General features: G+C 43.8%; 1 protein-coding gene across 4 annotated transcripts; it reads right to left on the bottom strand.

Moving 5' to 3' along the window:
* Positions 1 to 1582: 1582 nt before the first annotated feature.
* On the bottom strand, positions 1583 to 15364 carry LOC117749321 (platelet binding protein GspB-like). 4 transcript variants are annotated; one of them, XM_034559683.1, is made up of 11 exons: positions 15012 to 15364; positions 10378 to 14638; positions 5365 to 9468; positions 5193 to 5280; positions 4860 to 4938; positions 4664 to 4772; positions 4363 to 4494; positions 3749 to 3838; positions 3374 to 3517; positions 3074 to 3258; positions 1583 to 2969 (listed from the first exon to the last, which is right to left on the bottom strand). In XM_034559683.1, exons 1-11 carry the CDS (start codon positions 15020 to 15022, stop codon positions 2801 to 2803), a joined length of 9372 nt encoding a protein of 3123 aa, XP_034415574.1. In that variant the 5' UTR covers positions 15023 to 15364; the 3' UTR covers positions 1583 to 2800. The 4 variants fall into 4 exon arrangements, with proteins under 4 accessions (XP_034415574.1, XP_034415571.1, XP_034415572.1 ...); XM_034559680.1 differs by having other exon boundaries at positions 5365 to 14638; XM_034559681.1 differs by having other exon boundaries at positions 4664 to 4769; positions 5365 to 14638.
* Between the last annotated feature and the right edge of the window lie 844 nt (positions 15365 to 16208).

The following is a 16208-nucleotide window of genomic DNA, read 5'->3' as shown; positions in this document are numbered from 1 at the left end:
ACGGCTTGCTGCCCGGTGTTGGCGTCACTGAGTTTAAGATGAAGGATAACAAGGTGCACCCGCTGGTGGAGCCTCCACCTGATGGCGGGGTCGTGGTGGTGCAGCCGGGGAAAGGTCAAGGTGTTATGAGCAGAAGGATTCAAGAGCCTGACGTGTTGGACATACTTTACACTTTTTGTGGTCAGAATTGTCCCATCCTATAAGGACATTTTAGCTTTTTAAACACAAAACTAAGGACTTTTTCCTTGTCTAAATAAGTGAACACAGTTGGACTAGAGCATAAAGTATTGTTTTGGTGCCTACATTTTAATGTTGCCATGTTGTCATGGCATAACACACGAACACGTCAACTCAGTCGAGCACAACTGCCGAATGCGTTACAAGCCAATGAATTGACCTTTATTTAACCTTCAGATTTCACCCTGTTTGATAGGAGCTCGTCAGTTTATTGGAAAAGTAGTGAATGTGTTTTCGTGCCACACAAACACTCCAGAGCAGCTCTCCTCTTCTTTTAGGATGCCTGTCAAAAAAGATCAAGTACCCACAGCATTACTGTAATCTGGTTTTAAAGCTCTTAAAACAGATCAAGTCCCTGCAGATGTCCGGCAACAAGGCCAATCCGCACCACAGCAAGTGAACAGAAAAAGAAGGAAAAAAAGCAACTGAACATGACACAGGGTCGAAGGCAAATTGTAGAGATTGACAGTAAATACTAGTAAAAAAAATCTTGGTTCTCTAAAGTGTAAATAAAATATTATTGACTTTCACTAAGTAGCCATAGCTTTATATGAATCTACAATAACCTGACCTTTATGGTTTTCAATGTGGCAGCTGTGACATTTATGTCTCTTTAAATTTATAAATATATGAATATATTGAATATATAATACTGAATAAAAGTGTGTATTTACAAACATTGAGTATTCTCTCTTACTTTGTGCTGACCTTTTTCACAGACTAAATCTAATTAACTCCCCGTGGATTCTGCAGTGGGTTTAACACATTTAGGGGAAAGTCAGGCCGAGAGGATCCTAGCGGGAGAGAAACAGGCCAAGGTGACCGGTGTGTTAAAGATGCCTTAGGAAGCTCCGCTGGCTTGTTTTCTCCTGCTGATCAGTGGGAGCTGTTTTCTCACTCTCTGCCTGAGGAAGTATCCATGTTGTTCTTGGGTTGTTTTGTTTCTCAGAAGTTGCCATCGAGCCGGTCCGTGTTGTGACAGGAGTGTCGAGGAATGCACTAAGAGGGGAGTGTTTACATCTGCGACGACAGAGAGAAAACAGCCAGACAATTTCCACATTTTACACTTATCTCAAATATGAATGGGTCCTAAAAAGCTTTCATTCTGGAGATAGATTATCTTTACGCCAAAATAATGCTCAGTAAAATAGTTTAAATGTCACTGGCACACAAACAGCAATGTCCACTAGATGGCACTGGTGATCAATACAACAATAGGAGTTATGGGGCCGGTAGTTAATGTATATGTAAACGCTCAGGTCACATGTTTCTTTCAAAAAAGGAACGGAGCAAGTCGAAAATGTTTTAAATCGTTTATTATTTAAATAAATATTTACATAACAGCTTCGTATAAATCAAATTTATTTTTCTTACACGACACGTCTTTCTAAAAGCAACCGCTTTAACAAGGAAGAAAAGAAAAGGGATGGATTAAAATGATTCTGTAAATCTGTGTTGAGAGGGGTTCAGAGGTTTATGCCCCCCCCCCCCCTCGTGTTGATCACTGAGCAAATATTCCTGTTTGCGATCATAAAGGTTGAACCTGGATGACATTTACGGTCGCTCAATTTCCATTTAACACCCGAGCCTCAAGACCGTGCTCGCCCATTATAAATGTCGTCATAGTATGCATAACTCTACATGATAATTTGATACATTTGTTGTTACTAAGGAATAGGAGGATGATGCTCTACACTAACTCAATAAAAATGGCTAAGAAAACCAATGAACATCTTAAGTCCCACATTAATCATTCAGGCACAAACAAAGCAATAGACAGCCTCGGTGAAATTATAAGACTCACTCAGTAAAGGCTACAATGCCCTGCTAAACGGTGTATAGTTTATGGCTCAGCTGGAAAACACAAGGATGCAGGCGAGGTGATCTAAGAAAATTAGAGCACACAATTAATGCCCAAGCTACATCTCTAACTCAAATCTCTTCAACCAGATTGTTGAAAATCACCTGGTTTGGATGATCAGTTTGAAATGTTACAATAAACATGAAATCCTTGAGGGGGGGTGGGGGGGGCATAGTTGTGACGGTAAAGCATTATTGCTTTTAACTATAACAAGATGGGAAAAAAACCCTCTATAAACAAATAGTTTACATCATGTAAGTAAAAAATATTAAAACTAAATGAAGAAAAAAAAACCCTCTAAAATAACCGTTTTATTTAATGTAACCTTATGCTTCTCGGGGATTAAACCAAAAACCCAATGAAATGCTCTTTGTTTTCTATTGCTGTCAGATCATGCATGTAAACGCTATACTTCTAATAAAACCAATTGTTTGCTTAAAAATGTATAAAGAAAATACTCTTTTGTTCAAAATACTATTCGGGGAGGGATTAAAGGGTGAATTAATAAAAATGTTCAACAACACCTTGTTGTTTTCATCCTGAGATTTAAACCAATGTGTGTCCGCTCAAAGGAGTAATTTACAGGAAAAAAAAACTTGTTACGCAAATACAGATTCTGCCTCAGACGGCGTGCAGAGATGGTGCCTCCCGTTGGTCAGTGGGCGTCTCAGTTAAATCCATTGTTACCTTTCCTGGAGACTGTCATACTGCATCAGTGTTGGGCTGGGACGAGTGCGTTCCACTCACAAAGTTATAAACCAAAAACTGAGAGGTGCCAAAATAATGTGTGGCAAAGAGTTTTCCATCAGGCGTGGGGTCGGAGAAAGCGATCTCGTCTTTGCTCAGGTACGAGCCGTATATGAAGTTGTTCCTGCGCGAGAAAAAAAAAGCAACACTGAACGTGTCAATTTCTTTTTGAGGCCATAGAACATCAGATGTTGCCGTTTTTTAAATTTTTTTAAAAGACGCACTGACCTGAGGCACTCGAGCATGCGCGAGGCGATGCCCTGGCGTCTCATCATGTTGACCACCCAGATGCGGCTGATGCCACAGATGGCCGGCTCCGCTGTTGTGGAGCAGCACCACGCTCTCTGACGTTCAAACATCACCTTTTCTCCCTCTGAACCCTCGGGTCCTGGCTCCTCGATCACCCTGTAGCCCTGTGATCACGCACAAGGCTCAGCTTACGTAAAACTAAAATGCACTCTGTTGTTCTATTATTGTTGTTTTGACGTGATAAACGTGTGCTGATGACGCAGGATTGCGGCCTCTTACCTCTTGTATGTGCTCCGCTATAAGGCATCCACCCACTTTCTTGTCATTGGAGATGAAGAGGAAGGTCTTGGTTTGAGAGGGACACTTGGTCTCCACCTGCTGGAAGCCGAGGTCGTTGTCAACCATCTCCCTGATCTCCTCGACCTGAGAAACAAACAGTTACCGCGTAGTCAAAAATAATAATATGCTGCTGTTTGTGGCTCTAAAGGATACACCAAAAAAAACAATGACCTAGTGCTTATTTTACCATTCTAAATTACATTGCCACACCTAAAACTAAACATATTTTAATTGATTGATTGTGCCGTCCTCACCAGTGATACCCACCAACGTTAAATAATCTTCTAATGGCAAAGGGCAGTTAACATATTGTACCTTCTTCAGAGCATATTTGGGATCCTCTGGCAGGACGAGAATCATCTTGCCATCAGGATACTCCGCCAGTATCCTCTCCTTTTTCCATCCCTGAAAGAATGAGGGGAGAAAAAAGAGGGAATTTATGGAAGGGAAACTCGTAAGGATTGTTTTTATTGTCCTCATGAGGCATTTATGTTCTTCATTTAATAAATAGAGTACCTTCCTATGTGCTACCGATGTTGCAAATTGGCATCCATACTTCATTATAGTAAATATTTTAACTATTTACATCACATGGGTCTACTTTTGTTTCATCAATGTAATTCATCGAATTCAATTAATCAAATCCTCATAATTATATCGCTACATCCTCTTGCATGCTGCTGCATTGACACGTTTTATTAACGGGATGATTCATTACATGATATACGGTAGTTTCCTGTAATTGGGTCAGATACATTTCTAACTCTTGGGGATTTATTTGGTAAACTAAATTAAACGACTCCACACGTGCCTGGTGTGATGCTCGGCTATTCATAGATGCATCCGTGTTTTGACCGGATGAGTCACTGTTGTGAGACAGGAGGCAAGACAAATAATAAGACAAGTAACATGAGGAAACCTCCTCTCACCACATATTTGACAGCGCTGATGAACTGGTTGTGGAAGAGTAAATGTTGAGATTCATCTTCAGGGTTGGCAGCAGAGTAGAGCATCCCACACACGCTGCAGGCCACGGCTCCAAAATGCTTCTGTCCTGCATCCTACGAGACAAAGAAAGCACAGATCACGCCTTGCATGCGTGTACATCCGGCCAACATGCACAACAAATCCTTCAACTACCCTGAGTAATGTGTAACGGCCTCGACCTGCAATGCCTGACCTCTGGTTTACTTGCCATACCCTGTATAATAACAACAGACAGATGCTCACAATAATGGTTTGGGTGCCATCTTTGTCGGCCTCCTTTAGTTTCTTGACTTCTTTTTGCAGACAAGCATCCGAGAGAGGAGTCCTGCCATCCTGCGGCTCCGCTGCTCTGCTGCGATACAAACACACACCACATTACTTCAGATTCCCGCTGCTACGAGGAAAAAACATGTCAAATTACTTGAGAAAAACGTCTTACTCTTGAGGTTCTTTCGATGTCTTCTCGGCTGAATCGACTGTTTCCGTCTTATTCTCCACAGAAGGATCAACACCAGTGACTGTAAGAAAAAGGAAAATTCACACATGCACATTTTGGAAACCTAAAAATAATCTTTTAGCTCCATGTTGCCATGTAATAAGTAGCAACTGTGACATGATATTAATTGAACCGTCTTCTTGATAATTATTTTAAGTGTTTTTCACAAAGATTTCATAATCCTGTGATTTCATAAATTGTGATAACATGAAATAAAATAATGCGACAACATAACAGGCATTACATAAATCACGGCGACTGTAAATAATTGCATACCTGCAGGCTTTTCTTCACTCTTCAGTGTGTCATCTGACACTTTTGAGCTGTTTTCAGAAGAAACGGCAGAGGCGGGATCAGCTGTATCCTAAGTCAGAAAGAGAGAGGGGGTGAGTAACATCTTTATTCCAAACTGCCGTTTGTGACACCCATTATGGCCAGATTTATTTACCTTGCATTTGCCATCTTCTGATGTTGGTGGTGCATTTGGGGTTTTCTGGGGCATTGAACCAACATCGGCCGTGGAAGCAGAGGGCTCAGATTTGGTTGAACCAGCAGCCTGAGATGCTGTTTGCTTGAGCTGAGCTGTACTTCCAGCAGGCTTTGACTGAGGTGAAGCAGACGCAGCAGGCTTGGACTGACCCGGAGCAGACCCAGCTCTCGACTGGGACGTCGTCAAAACAGAAGACTTCAATGGAGCTTTAACTGAAGGTCCGTGTGTTGAAGAAGCTGCGGAGGCAGTGGCGGAGGCCCTTGACTGGGGTGTCGTTGCAAGGGCAGGCGTTAACTGTGGAGTGGTGGAACCGGCAGGCCTTGACTGGGCCGACGCTGCTACGGTGGGCTTTGACTGACCTGATATCTGTCTGGCAGGTGTGGGCTGAGCTTTGAGTTTTGCCTGGTTGGCAAGATGTGATGAAACTGTGGGTTTTGACTGAACTGCAGGTCTAGATTGAGCTGCGGGGTTTAACTGGGCGTTCGGTCGCATCGGCTGCGTGGGCCTCGATTGAAGGCCGGGCCTTGTTGCAGCTGCTGGTAATGGGTCATCATCCAATTCAAAGTCATCAAAGGAATACTTGGGTCTGGGTCTGTATGGCTTGTATTCAACTGGCTGCTGTTTCGCCGCATTAAGTCCGTTGGGCATGGGCGGGGGCACCGCCGGGAGCGCCCTTTTGGCTGCTGATCTGGTCACTTTTGGGGCGGGCGCCGGAGCAGGGGTCTCTTTCAGAGTTTGAGCCTTAGTTTGCCTTGTGGATTTACGCGTTCCAGCATTAGGAGTCCCAGTTTTGGAGGCTTCAGCTTTGTCAGGTTCAGATTTAGTGGGTTCACTTTTGGAGGTTTCTGTTTTAGTGGGCTCAGTCTTACTAGGTTCAATCTTAGGAGGTTCAACCTCCGGGACTTCTGCTGTGGGTGTTGCAGGCTTGCTGGTTGAAGCAGGACTTGGGAGAGGTGTTATTGGTTGACTTGCTGCAGGCGGAGTAGTCGTGGTCACATGACGCACTGAGAATGGAGAGGAGGCAGATAGGGGTACTTGCCAATCCATGTCTGAAAACATCTGATTTGCTTGGTCGGATTTAAGTTTCTTTACACGTGCCCAAGACATTTTCTCTCTCTGCAGTTCAACCTGTCGCAGTCTTTGATATCTGGTTAGCTTTTTTTTCTCGTGGGCTTTCAGTGGCACACAAATCTGCGTGACGAAGAAACGCCTCTTTGGAGGCTCTGCAGCAGGCTCGGCAGGAGGCTTGGCCTTAGCCGAATCGTCCGTCGAGGGCTGGGCTGTAGATGCCTCCGAAGCAGGTGTCACCGAAGCAGAGCTCCCTTCTGTTCCAGCAGGAGTCACAACTATAACACTGTCTGCCTCCTGTGTGTTGACAGGAGGACTTTCCTTCTTACTGGCTTCGTTCTTGGCTGTGGCTGCTGCTGCCGCCACTGCTGCTTGTTTCTCTTCTTCTATCCTCTTCAACAGCATGCTGTCTGTAGCAATGTCCTCTGCAATCTCCTGACACAAAGCTAAGAGGTTCAGCTGCTGTCTGTTTGCTGTTCTCTTCGAGGCAGCAGCTTTTTGCTCGGCCAGAGCTGCCAGACGGGCTTTGGTTCTGGCCTGTGTGTTCATTTCTTGTTTCTTCGGTTTTTCTGCCCCCTGTTTCTTTTTATCGTCTTCAGTCTTTTCAGCTGTTGTGTTTTGCTTAAAACTGGTCCCACAAGTGTCATCTTTAGTTTTCTCATTAACCATTTTCTCAGACTCTTTAGGAGGGAGTGCCTCGGGTGTTTCCTGGGGTTTTGCTATTATTGTAATGTCACTATCGTCATCACTCTCTTCCTCGGCTACAACGATCTCACGGCCGATCTCTATATCCTCCAGAATCTGCACTTCTTTTAGGTCCAAATTAGCCTCAGCGTTCTCCGTCTCCAGCGCATCGCAGCTTTCATTCGTGACTTGAGAGTGAGAGTTTGCCATCTCAATCTCTGAGGTATTACTGTCCATCATGGCGGATGACGGTTGCTGGCTTTGGTCCGAATTTTGAAGAACTTCAACACCTTCTTCGGTTGAAATCTCGGTCTCAAGCCTGCTCCCCTGATATAAAACCTCACTTGTATTCGTCACTTTGAACTCATCAGTCGTTTGACATTGCTGTGTAGGGAAGACAGTTTGTTGGGAAGCATTTAAAATCATTTCATTTGCCATGTCACCTTCCAAAGCACTGTCTGGATCCACCTGCTCTGAAAGAGAGTCAGACAAACCCGATTCGGCCGCTGCTTGAGTGACAATATCGATGTGAATTTCACCCTCTGGGATCGGTTCCAAGATCAAAAACTCCTCAGATGTACTATCTGGCATTTCAACTTTGGTGGTGGCGGCGGCTGTAGTCGTCGTCACCGTGACGTCTGAAACCTCCTGCAGTCCAGAGTCACCGTGTTCAGGAAACTCTGTAGCACTGACATAGTCTGGCGACCCATTGCTTTCACTAGTCTCTGGGGCATCTCCTGACTGGCTATCTGGCCTGCTGATGTCATCGCTAGAGCTGATCACGGCGACTTGTTTCACATCCTTATTCATGTTACTCCGCTCCAACTGTGCAGGGACACAACTCTCTGGCACTCTGACGGTTTGTACTTCCATTTCAACTTCCTGGCCATCTGAGACACAAACCTGTTGCGCAACGCTTTCCTCATTTTCCAGTTGTTCGTCACAACCGTTACCTTCATTAGTAGGCAAATCTCCCTCCATCTGCTGAGTGCTCTGTATGTCCAGTAAAGACACACCATTGTGGTTCTCAGATGCTGTAGAAATCTCTCGATCATCGTTACTTTCTGGACTACTAATGGGCTCATACACCATCTGGTTTTCATGAATCTCAACCTCTGACTGATTGAGAGTTTTAATATGCTCTTCCGACGCCTGAATTACAATATCAACGGCATCTGGTTGGCCACAAACAAAAGCTATTACTTCATTGCTTCCAGTTTCTTCTGCGTGTCCTTCAATACTACTGACTGCGACGTCACGGTCAGCCTTATCAGAGGAAATGATTGCAGCCTCTTCTTTAACATGATTAATCACATGCCCCCCTGTTTCCTCTTCTAAAGCAGAATCTACCCCTCCTATTGATCCACTTATTACATCCATATCCACTTGGATATCATCAGCACTCTGCTCTGTCTGTATGTTTACATTATCCTGACTTTCAGCCATAGGAAGAGGCGTGGGAGTTTGATTTGATAAGACCACGGGGCGTTTATGGACTTCCTCCATACCTGGGTATTGCTGTTCTGCTGCATTAGAAACCTCCTCTGGCGCTGGAGAAGTTTCCATACTTATTTGAACCTCTGGAGCATCATCAACACATTCGGCATTAATCTTGTCTTCATTTTCCTTACGCTCACAATTTATGCTCACTAGATCTTTTTGAACTTCTGTGTTGAGTTCACTGACCTCCTGGCTTCTAGGGTTTTGTATTTCCACTGTAGGTGGTGGATTAGAAATCTCCTCTGGTGTTGCTGTTGTTTCCATTTCCGTTTGATTCTCAGTGGCATCCAAATGTTCTGCAATAACCTTTTCCGGGATTTCTTTACTCTCAGCACTGGCATCAATAATTTCTTCAAGTACTTCAGCATCTGGCGTGATTTTATTGACCTTCAGACTTCTCTGGTTTTGTGTTTCTACTGTAGTTGTCTGGTGAGAAGTCTCCTCTGGTGTTGCTGTTGTCGGCAAATCCACTTCCCTTTGATTCTCCGGTGCACTGACATATTCTGTGATAACCTTGTTTTCATTTCCATTTCTGTCTGAAGTCTGAATCATTAGACCTTCTTTAGCCTTCTTAGATTTGTCTGTTGCAGGTTTGATGACTTCTTGGCTGCCCTGATCCTGTATTTGTGCCATTGGCGCCATGTTAGAAATATCCCCTGATGTCGCCACATTCACTTCATTTGGACTTCTCTGACTTAGTATTTCTACTGTCTGTGCCGTGTTAATTATCTCCTCTGATGCGGTCGTAGTCTGCGTGTCCACTTCTATTTGGCTTTTCTCCATTTCCACTGAAGCCTCTTGATTTGAAACCTCTGATGTTGATGTAGTCTGCATTTCCATTTGACTCTCCGGTACGGTCACAGATTCAAAGCTCAGCTTGGTTTCTTCCTCATGATGTTTCATCAATATGTCCGTCGCAGGTTCAATGACTTCTTGGCTCTTCTGGTCCTGTGTTTCTACTGTCTGTGCCATGTTAGATATCTCCTTTGATGCGGTTGTAATCTGCGTGTCCACTTCTATTAGGCTTTCCTCCATTTCCTCTGAAGCAGGTGGATTTGAAACCTCTGATGTCGATGTAGTCTGCATTTCCATTTGACTCTCTGTTACAGTCACAGATTCAAAGCTCAGCTTGGTTTCTTCCTCATGATGTTTCGGCAATATGTCCGTCGCAGGTTCAATGACATCTTGGCTCTTCTGGTGTTGTGTTTCTGTCGGTGTCATGTTAGAAATCTCCACTGATTTTGCCGCAGTCTCCCCTTTCACTTCATTTTGACGTTCCTGACATGATGTTTCTAATGTCTGTGCTGTGTTAGTTATCTCCTCTGATGCGGTTGTAGTCTGCGGGTCCACTTCTATTTGGCTCTTCTCCATTTCCACTGAAGTCTCTCGATTAGAAACCTCAGATGTCGATGTAGTCTGCATTTCCATTTGACTCTCTGTTACAGTCACAGATTCAAAGCTCAGCTTGGTTTCTTCCTCATGATGTTTCGGCAATATGTCTGTCGCAGGTTCAATGACTTCTTGGCTCTTCTGGTCTTGTGTTTCTGGTGCCATGTTAGATATCTCCTCAGATTTTGCCGCAGTCCCCCCTTTCACTTCATTTGGACATGTTTCCACTGTCTGTGCCTTGTTAGTTATCCCCTCTGATGCGGTTGTAATCTGCGTGTCCACTTCTATTTGGCTTTTCTCCATTTCCACTGAAGCCTCTTGATTTGAAACCTCTGATGTCGATGTAATCTGCATTTCCATTTCCATTTGACTCTCTGTTACAGTCACAGATTCAAAGCTCAGCTTCTTTTCTTCCTTATGATGTTTCGTCAATATGTCCGTCGCAGGTTCAATGACTTCTTGGCTCTTCTGGTCCTGTGTTTCTACTGTTTGTGCCATGTTAGATATCTCCTTTGATGCGGTTTTAATCTGCGTGTCCACTTCTATTAGGCTTTCCTCCATTTCCTCTGAAGCAGGTGGATTTGAAAGCTCAGATGTCGATGTAGTCTGCATTTCCATTTTGAGTTGACTTTCTGGTACTGTGACAGATTTAAAGCTCAGCTTCTTTTCTTCCTCATGATGTTTCGTCAATATGTCCGTCGCAGGTTCAATGACTTCTTGGCTCTTCTGGTCCTGTGTTTCTACTGTCGGTGCCATGTTAGAAATCGCCACAGATTTTGCCGCAGTCTCCCCTTTCACTTCATTTTGACGTTCCTGACATGATGTTTCTAATGTCTGTGCTGTGTTAGTTATCTCCTCTGATGCGGTTGTAATCTGCGTGTCCACTTCTATTTGGCTCTTCTCCATTTCCACTGAAGTCTCTCGATTAGAAACCTCTGATGTCGATGTAGTCTGCATTTCCATTTGACTCTCTGTTACAGTCACAGATTCAAAGCTCAGCTTGGTTTCTTCCTCATGATGTTTTGTCAATATGTCTGTCGCAGGTTCAATGACTTCTTGGCTCTTCTGGTCTTGTGTTTCTGGTGCCATGTTAGATATCTCCTCAGATTTTGCCGCAGTCCCCCCTTTCACTTCATTTGGACATGTTTCCACTGTTTGTGCCGTGTTAGTTATCCCCTCTGATGCGGTTGTAATCTGCGTGTCCACTTCTATTTGGCTTTTCTCCATTTCCACTGAAGCCTCTTGATTTGAAACCTCTGATGTCGATGTAGTCTGCATTTCCATTTCCATTTGACTCTCTGTTACAGTCACAGATTCAAAGCCCAGCTTCTTTTCTTCCTCATGATGTTTCGTCAATATGTCCGTCGCAGGTTCAATGACTTCTTGGCTCTTCTGGTCCTGTGTTTCTACTGTTTGTGCCATGTTAGATATCTCCTTTGATGCGGTTGTAATCTGCGTGTCCACTTCTATTAGGCTTTCCTCCATTTCCTCTGAAGCAGGTGGATTTGAAAGCTCAGATGTCGATGTAGTCTGCATTTCCATTTTGAGTTGACTTTCTGGTACAGTGACAGATTTAAAGCTCAACTTGGTTTCTTCCTCATGATGTTTCGTCAATATGTCCGTCGCAGGTTCAATGACTTCTTGGCTCTTCTGGTCCTGTGTTTCTACTGTCGGTGTCATGTTAGAAATCGCCACCGATTTTGCCGCAGTCTCCCCTTTCACTTCATTTTGACGTTCCTGACATGATGTTTCTAATGTCTGTGCTGTGTTAGTTATCTCCTCTGATGCGGTTGTAGTCTGCGGGTCCACTTCGAGTTGTCTTTTCTCCATTTCCACTGAAGTCTCTCGATTAGAAACCTCTGATGTCGATGTAGTCTGCATCTCCATTTGACTCTCTGTTACAGTCACAGATTCAAAGCTCAGCTTGGTTTCTTCCTCATGATGTTTCTGCAATATGTCCGTCGCAGGTTCAATGACTTCTTGGCTCTTCTGGTCTTGTGTTTCTGGTGCCATGTTAGATATCTCCTTAGATTTTGCCGCAGTCTCCCCTTCCACTTCATTTTGATGTTTCTGACATGATGTTTCTACTGTCTGTGCCGTGTTAGATATCTCCTTTGATGCCGTTGTAATCTGCATGCCCACTTCTATTTGGCTTTCCTCCATTTCCTCTGAAGCAGGTGGATTTGAAAGCTCAGATGTCGATGTAGTCTGCATTTCCATTTTGAGTTGACTTTCTGGTACGGTGACAGATTCAAAGCTCACCTTATTTTCTTTTTCCATATTTCCAACCATGTGATCATCATGATGTTCAGCAGGTACACAGTTGTCCTGACTTTTTATTTCTACTGTAGAAGCAATGTTAGACATCTCTTCTGATGTAGTCTCTTCTATTTGACTCTCAGTAGCAGCAACACATCCAGCACCGACCCCACCTTCATCAACTGGATGTTTCTGTGCGTTGTCAGACATGTCCGTGGTGTGTTCACTGTCTCCTTGCTTCTCCTGGCTTTCTAATTCCACTGTAGATGCGATGTGATTAGAAATCTCTGATGCCGTCGTAGTCTGTCTCTCAGTTCCACTACTAATACGTTCAAAGTTCCCGTCTTTATTTTCAATTATTTTAGAATTGAACACATGATCGTCATTACATTCCGTAGAAATGTCTGTGGCACGTTCACCGACACTTTGGTTATTATGGCTCTGTATTTCCGCTGTAGCCACTTGATTCGAAATCTCCTGCTCTGGAGTTGCAGGGGTTCGCTCAAAGTTTGTCTCCATTTCTTTTTCTTGACTCGTCATTGCATCTTCTTTGACTTTAACATGTGTTCCTGGAGTGTGGTCTTCAACGTTGTGGTTTCCCAGGTTTTGATGATCCTCTTGAGGTGCCGAGTCAGATCTCTCCTCTGGTGTTATTTTAGTCGGCATGTCCACGTCAGTGGGAACCGTTGAGATTGCGACACAATCGGGGAGCACCTCGCTTTGATTTTGCTCTGGAACAGACTCACAATCTGTTGTCAGTATTTCAGTACAGCTATCAGTTGTTGTGTCCAGCACCTCTTGGCTCAGTTGTAGCTCAGCAAAAGACCCAGGACCAACAGCAGCCTGAGTCACCGGGAACTCAACGCCTCTCCTTTCACTTTCTTCAAGCTTTTCTTCAGACTCTCTGACCAGTTTGTTCACACCATCGCATGAGTTGGTAATTGTAGCTGGTTCTTCATGGCTCACTTGATCCTCCGATTTTGATTCCTCTTTGAAGGTAACTTGAATTTTGACACTGAGGTCTCTTTGAGTCTCTGTTGTTAGACGTTCCTCAGTCTGACTGTCTGGATTACTGCCTCCTACCAGGATCGCTTCTGGTGCCGAGTTTGTTTTGTTTAATGCTTTATCTTCCAAATCCATGTGGTCTGCAGAGACACTGGCTGCTGTAATCACTTCCGGCACTTTATTTTCTCCTTGCTTACTTCTACATTTGATATCCAGCTTTATCTCCTCAGAAGCAGACACTGTGGTCTCCTTTGTTTCAGTTTCACTGCTCACGTCCGTCTGACTTTTACATGCTGTCCTTTCATCTACCCGTACTTCACCATCACAGCCTGGATTTTCCTCCACAGTACCAGAATATAGTGTTTCCACTGACGTTTCAAGGGACTCCTTATCTACATCCTTTTCGCTTTTGGTAGCAAAGTCCGTCTTTTCATTAACCCCTGCCTTGGATGTGATGCAAGGCAAACCGGCAACTGTTGCAGTGACAGGGTCCAATATTTCTCTACATGATGTTTCTGTGAGCTGTTGGCTGTCTGGATTTTTTAATTCCTCATGTTTACTTTCAGCAGCTGCACACTTAAATCCAATGCTAACTTCTGCACTCCCTCCTATAGAGACAAAGGTTTCCTTAGACTCCGCTTGTGTGGCATTAACTGACATTTCTGATCTCTGTTGCACAGTGTCAGACAGTGCAGATTCTTTTTTCTCATCCTGATTCTCCTCTCCAACAATTGAATCTGAAAATCTACCATAATTGTGGTCCATCTGAACAGGGTCTCCAGGTGCAGATGGCGACCCGCTGCTTGTCTCCTGTGTGTCGGACACTGACTCTTCAAACTTGCGCTTAGCTTTGACCCGATTAGAATACTTTCGGATGCAGCGGGACTTGTCGTCATCATCCCTCTCTCTGAAGAGCTCAGTCTTACTACTGTCACTACTCAAATCATCCTCAGACTCTGTGGAGGCTGTCCGCTTCAGGGAAGCTTTGGAGTTAGCTTTCTGTGAGGGAGCTTCTCCGCAGGAGGCACTTGTGGCTATCAGTAGCTTGGCTTTTTTGACGGGCGGGTCAGAAATGGTTTTGCTGGAATCCTTTGGAGGGGAACTCTGTTGGGATGACTTGGCGGGTGTATTCCCCCCTTCCGCAGAAGTACACAGTTGTTTCTTAGTCCATGGGGCTGCTGTATTTTCTCGTGTATTTCCTGTTTTAAGGGACCTATTATTGGAAGCTGGTGCAGTTTTGGAAGGCAGATCCTCCCCATCATCATCCAACTTCCTCATCTTGGGCTGGGAATCATGAGGAGATGATCCTCTCTTTGGGGCTGGCATCCTGTCAAAACAGGGGACAAACAAAAAAACTGCTAAGAATTGTGAAATCAACACAACAGAGGAAATGCAACATATCCATAACATTCCTACTTTATAAAAGTAGCCAAAATTGACACCTTTCTTCCAGGCATCATGTAGATTCTGCTTTTGATGAGGTGAATACAGAATATAAGCTTTCAAACGACCTGACACAAATGCTCCGTATCCTAAATCAACACCAGTATTATACTAACTTGAACTACAACCCCTTTCCTACACGGTTACCTGGGTTTACCAACAACCCACAAAGCTAACGTTGAACATAAACAGCGATGCATCGTAGTTCAACCAGTCGGCTAGCGGGTGACACAAACGTACGATCCACATTTACTCACGTATTCGCCATCTACATTCAGTATCTCACCGACGGAGATCCTCGTCTCCGGGAGTTGTGCAGACAGTCAGAAACGGACGGTTAGCCCGCTAGCGAGTGGTCGGGATGGGTGATGGGAGCTAAAGCTAGCAGCAGCCAAGTGGCAACAAATGAGCGGAACGGGACCCGCTGGTGAAGTCGGCGTGAAGCGGGCGGCGGACACACCGAGAGGGGAGAGCGGTCCTCGCCGCACTCACGGTTGCGGAAACATAAAGGCGAGACAACCCGTTAACGAAACTCACTTTGATGTTTTCTTTTTCAACAACAGCTGTTTTTTTTTTCTCTTTCCTGTGAATAAAAAAAAAAATCAACTGTACTTCCGGAGGGAAACGGCGGATGTGACGTCGCAGCCACCTCCGGACGCTGCTCGCGACCGGGACTGAAGTTTCTGCTTTTATTCATTTTGCGTCAGGAGACAAAAAACAAAGATGGAGATGCGCAACATTTAAATAAATTAATGATCAATTGAATAATGTGCGGTAAACATAGAAGGCGGTAGACAGACAAAAGTTGCATGTGGAATATATTTTTAAGGAATACAAATACTATACATGCCAACCGAATGTATACCCCCTAAAAAGAGGTACTTGTACTTTACCTGAGTATTTTCATGTTATGCTAAGTTTTACTTATCCACAAATAACATAATTAAAATGAGCTCCACCTTTACCACATGCAACATTAAAGTGATGAACACATTTGTGCATCAATAATTATAATCCAGTAATATGAAATAAGCCTAATGAGTACTTTTACTTTTGCTACTTTATCTATATTTTGATGCTAAAAGGTTGGTATTTTTACTAAAGAGTTTCAATGGAGGACTTTCACTTATACAGAGTATTTGTAAACTAGTATTTCTAAATACTTTCACCACTGCATGGCAGGTCTCTAAAGTCAGCTGTGCTTTTGTGTTTAATTTGTAAATGTTCTTTTAATTATCTATCAAGCATGTGTTGATATCGTAGGAACAAAATCATTAAATATTTGGAAAACTAATAGCGAATCTGTATATTTCACAATCATCAAACATCATGGCTAAATACCACAAATTAGTCAAACTTTTGGCATTTTATACATCTTAACAGGGCTGGTTTCATATGTCCGTGTGCATCAAATCATATTGTAATATCTGTCATTCGAGGAAGAAGTCTGAAAA

Source organism: Cyclopterus lumpus, chromosome 20, assembly GCF_009769545.1.
Source record: "Cyclopterus lumpus isolate fCycLum1 chromosome 20, fCycLum1.pri, whole genome shotgun sequence".
Taxonomy (NCBI): domain Eukaryota; kingdom Metazoa; phylum Chordata; class Actinopteri; order Perciformes; family Cyclopteridae; genus Cyclopterus; species Cyclopterus lumpus.
The sequence above is the reverse complement of the archived record's forward strand: the minus strand, read 5'-3'. Positions and strand labels throughout refer to the sequence as shown.

Bases quoted from the DNA above. Each gene is read 5' to 3' on its own strand.
- LOC117749321 (XM_034559680.1), bottom strand. The intron at 5,281-5,364 runs GTAAATAAATCT...TTTCTGACTTAG, and splicing joins CAGAAGATGGCAAATGCAAG to GATACAGCTGATCCCGCCTC. The intron at 4,495-4,663 runs GTGAGCATCTGT...TTTGTCTCGTAG, and splicing joins ATGGCACCCAAACCATTATT to GATGCAGGACAGAAGCATTT.